The 4,656-nt window shown below is 37.6% G+C and overlaps 1 protein-coding gene across 1 annotated transcript in view; it reads right to left on the bottom strand.

Annotated features, from left to right (window-relative positions):
* Window positions 1–466: 466 nt before the first annotated feature.
* Window positions 467–4,656, bottom strand: part of LOC146476753 (neuropeptide FF receptor 1-like) — a 4,872-nt gene continuing 682 nt past the window's right edge. Inside the window, exons 2-3 of the mRNA XM_085114243.1 lie at window positions 1,832–1,905; window positions 467–1,599 (exon numbers count right to left, since the gene is read on the bottom strand). Of these exons, the coding sequence (XP_084970369.1) occupies window positions 467–1,599; window positions 1,832–1,886 (1,188 nt within the window). The 5' untranslated portion in view covers window positions 1,887–1,905. The remainder of the gene's footprint in view (window positions 1,600–1,831; window positions 1,906–4,656) is intronic.

The raw sequence follows: 4,656 nt of genomic DNA, 5'->3' as shown, positions 1-4,656 counted from the left end.
GCAATCCAATCTTAGATAATATATACAGATAAAATACACATTAAAACGTAAATAATGTTTTGAATCAAAATGTTAACAAGACGAAACGAGCAAGGTTCGCAACATTCGCTGTATTATTGTAGACAATTTATGCTTACTGCAGCGTATATTATTAAAATGGATACAGAAACGTAATGTTCCGAAGACAAATGTCGATTACTGCATCAACTTACAAAAAAAGGTTTTTACAAAAAAGTGCTGCACTGCCCGTTTTCGAGAGGTTATTTTGGCAGTTGGGGACGCACTTTAGTGGCCGTTGCCGTTGTAGAGAGGTTTAAACGAGAAGTAATGTATGGACTGTTCGCCGGGACAAAAAAAAGTGGCCGTTGTAGAGAGGTGGCCGTTGTGGAAAGGTGGCCGTTAGTGGAGGTTCGACTGTATTATCACACCTGATCTTCTTTTCTTGAGGTAAAAACTTACAACAGGGCTACTCAGTAACAGGACCCTCAATAACAGGAGCTTCCACGTATTGACGATTGTGCTGTTCCAACTGTAGAGGCTTCCTTCGGAGAACAAGCGGAACTGGTCGTGGTTCTAATGGCCTGGACCTGACCTTAGGGAGACAGACCAAAGTAGCGAAAAACTTTTTGCGAAAGTCGTTGTTAAGTAGGAGATAAAGGCAGGGGTTGATGGCACTGTTGGCATGGGCTATCCACTCAAAAATCATCTTAACTTCGTCTGGTAATAAGTGTACTTGATCAGGCCGCATGTGCCAAAAGTAGTGATTGACGTATATTGGAAACCAGCACATCGCAAAAACCAAGCATATGGTCATCAACAAACGCACCACCTTGCGCTTTGACTTTTCAGCGTTGGCCCGGTTACTATCTGTCACGTTTCCTGGTATTTTACGCATCCATAATTTCCGACAAATTAAAGAGTAATTGGTAACTGTTATAAAGAGGGGGAAGGCGTACAGCGTGATGAAAGCAACGATATGGAAGATTTTAAAGGCGCGGGATGTTTCCTCCAAAGTAAGGTCGTTTTCATCTTCCCATGGCCACACCGGCACCAATACACAATAATATGCGTCGGCGATGGGATCATATTCCACTTGAAGCAAGATAACATATGGGATCATCAACACAATAGATAAGATCCAAATGATTGCCGACAGGAATTTTGGTTTTTGAAAGATTTTCTCTTTAAAAGGATAGAAGATAGCGTAAAACCTATCAACGGACATAAACACTATCGTAAAGACACTCGCTGAAATGGAAATCGGGATGGCATAGAACAAGGCTTTACATGTGACGGTACCCAACGTTCCTCCAAACCATAGCCTACCACGGTAAAAGAAGACAATGCATAAAGGCATCATTGTGACAGTTAAAAGAAGATCTGCAACGGCCATGTTGGCGATGAAGAGGTTTGTTGCGCTTTTATTCGAAGATTTCTTTAAAACCACAACCAAACCGAAGGAATTGCCAAAGAGGGCAACGAGAAAGATTACCCCATATGCTGCCGTCATGCCAATGATGAAATTTGTTGAAAAGCCGCCGGATTGTGTTGGTGCGGTCGTGACGTTTTGAATATTCACGGAGTGAGTGCTGTTTGTTCCTAACAAAAAATGAATAAATGGATTAATAAATAAATAAATAAATAAATAAATAAATAAATAAATAAATAAATAAATAAATAAATAAATAAATAGACAAGGGAAAACAAACACAAAATTCATAAGCTTCGCAAAAAAACTCGATACATTACGCAATATCGTAATATTTTTAATAGTATTGAACACAGATTATTCTAATTTTGAAATTAGGGCATACATTTATAGAACCAGTACCATTTGCTCCAGTTGCATCGGTGGGATTCTGAGTCAGGTTAAAAAGTTCTTCCATGTCTGATCTAAGAACCTGTCTGAGAAAAAGAAGTCCATTGAATTTAAGAGCAATTTTCGCAGTTTTCACTCGCGAAGAAACAGTAAACACATTTTAAATTAATTAAATGTAGCAAATTAATTGTTGGGGAAGCAACTACGACCTAGTAGTAGCTTAAAAATAACGCAAAAGCAAGATTAATTGTGTGAAAGAAATGTGATTTAGTTATTTTTTTTATCCTGGTGAATAAATGATAGTTGAAGTTTTAAGTAGTAGTGACACAGGCATAAAAAAGCGAGTTCTCCCAACAAGAGTCCTTTGAACGCTTCAAATCATAGCATTATATAGAATGTTTGTCACTTGAGCCTAGTTAAATGGCCTTAGCTCCCGCGAGTTTTCTGCAGCCCTGTGGTAGAGCATCCGAACTACAGTAATCGAAAGATCGTCGGTCCAACTCCTGTTGGAAGAACCAAGTATGCCTGTCTCACCGACAGGAAAATTAATTTATCAAGATTTATCTTGGTTTTATTTCTTTATTTTGAAAGCTTAAGCTTACCTTTGATTTAATCATCCTGAATGGAAAATTTTGTGAGGGCCAAAAGCTCTGTTTAAATTGTAATTTGCTCCGAAAAGAACTGTTGTGTCGTTTGGGAAGTGTTTGAAAAGCTAGCAAAATAAAATCACACAACGAGCACCAGCTCTATGAACGGCTCGTGTGCTGGTAATCCTTAGTTTCTGATCTCGTTTGATTTGATTTTTGCTAGGTTCGCTCGCTTAATGCCAATTTTTTTGTTATTTTTTTCTTGTAAAATAGACCCACCTACTCTTTCCACCCTGTAAATTGCATTGTTATTTTTGAAGGTGATCCTTTAACACTATCTAGACCGGGGAGTGAGGGCAACTATTAGCTGGAATTACCTTGTTAATACTTCAGGAATTTTTCAGAATTCTATCTATTAAATATTTGATATGGTCGGTTAGTGTACAACGACTTTGATGTTACCATGGCAACAATTTATAAAATTAAGAAAATTTACTTTTCAAGCCATAACTCTTATATTTTTCGCTCATATTGGTGCTCCTTTATTGGTTTTGATTACTTTTCGTTCAATTTCGGCGCTTTTCTGAAGTTTTGCGGAAATCCAGAAATCTAAAGATAACAGACCCAGATGGCGGCCAATCGGCAATCATGACGTAATAACGACGTCATAAGACGTCATCACTCGAGTAAATTAAGGTATTGGTCCGGCAGTTCTTCGGGGGTGGTCTATTTTCTAAGGCTTTCGTCCTAATATCGGAAGATGAGTAGGACTATATAGGTTTCCAAATCTTGTCATTTTAGTATGTGTGACGTATGCAAATTAGTTTAAAGTCGTTAATCTTTTCGTACCTTTAATTTTAGCTATCTCAGAGTTGCCAAGCGTGGAAATGACATACATACATAATACCCTTAGCAGTATAAACTGAATGTAGGCCCAGGCCTTAATTCACCTGACCTCAAAGGAAACATCAGGGCAGTATCTACCCTCCTCCCCCCCCCCCCCCCCCCTACCCGGTTCAACAAAGCCCAGTCTAGATTTAAAAATCAATGTATGCTCATAATGCGTAACCTTTAAAAACAACAAATCTCTTAATTTCATTTTAGTCGAGGCTGAGCTTCTTGTGGTTCCGCCGAAGAAAAAATAAAGGTTTGGAAAATAAATTATGCAAATTAATGAAATTCATCCAATCAAAATCATTTTGTCCGTATTTGGGTAATGACTTCGCTTGAAAACGTGCACAGTAGGCGCGCAGCTGAAATTCAGACCATTGACGACGAACTAGTTAGTCCAGTTAGTTACGTTTTCTCTTATATGTCCAGTTAAAAACGTATAGAAGCACTGAACGAGAAAAAAAATAGTTAGTGACTCCTCCTTTGGTAACTGTTTGCAGAAATGATTTTACGCCGGAGTCTAAAAGACCACGAAAGAGTTTTATTTATTTAATGGCCAAAAGGCAATTAAAGTTCATGAGAAATTTGTATGCTATTTTACAGTCTTCTAGTTTGCCCATTTATTATCCCCTGTCGGAATATTTTAAATCCTGATTTCGACTTCTTAGCACGTTTTTCTTTTACTTGCGCCCGTTTCTCAAATGTTCCGATAACAACCTGGCCCGAAGACCAATTTTCGTAAACAATATCCCCAACAGGGAGACAATGGGTATTTGAAAGCTCAATGTAAATATACTCATAATTTTTAGCAACAGTTACATACAGGCACTTTTAAACTAGAAATTCGTGCAAATTTAATTAAAAATGACACAAATTAAAATATTTAATATAAAAAGTACTTATTGAGCCAAAAGGTTATCGGGTCTTTCGAGAAATAAGCTTCATGTACCCTATTCTGAATACTTATTGACAAAATTTATGGCAGCGTGAATATACCATGTCTTTCAATAAAATCAACATCAATCTTCTTCATGTGACTTAAGCTGGTTCCCCAAGATTAATGTATACCCGGCATGACACGTTTTTTGAGAATTTTATGTTGCTCATGGATGGAGGATGAACGAGCTTTCGGTGCTAACTTTGAAAAGGTATATGTATATTTACTCACAGAAAGAAGTTTTCGTTGGTCGCGGCAGTAGTCTTTTACAAACGATTGAGCAATTTATCTATTCAGTCTCTTTGTTCAATTTGAGGTGTGGAACGTCAACTCCATTCTTTTAACAAGACTTGGCACACTTTTACGCAGCCAAAATTTTCATAATATAAATACCTGTTAAAGAAAAATGCTGTTCAATCCTG

The sequence above is a fragment of the Pavona decussata genome, unplaced genomic scaffold (genome assembly GCF_977016875.1).
Source record: "Pavona decussata unplaced genomic scaffold, jaPavDecu1.1 SCAFFOLD_73, whole genome shotgun sequence".
Lineage (NCBI taxonomy): Eukaryota > Metazoa > Cnidaria > Anthozoa > Scleractinia > Agariciidae > Pavona > Pavona decussata.
This window is presented reverse-complemented; position numbering and strand designations above follow the sequence as displayed.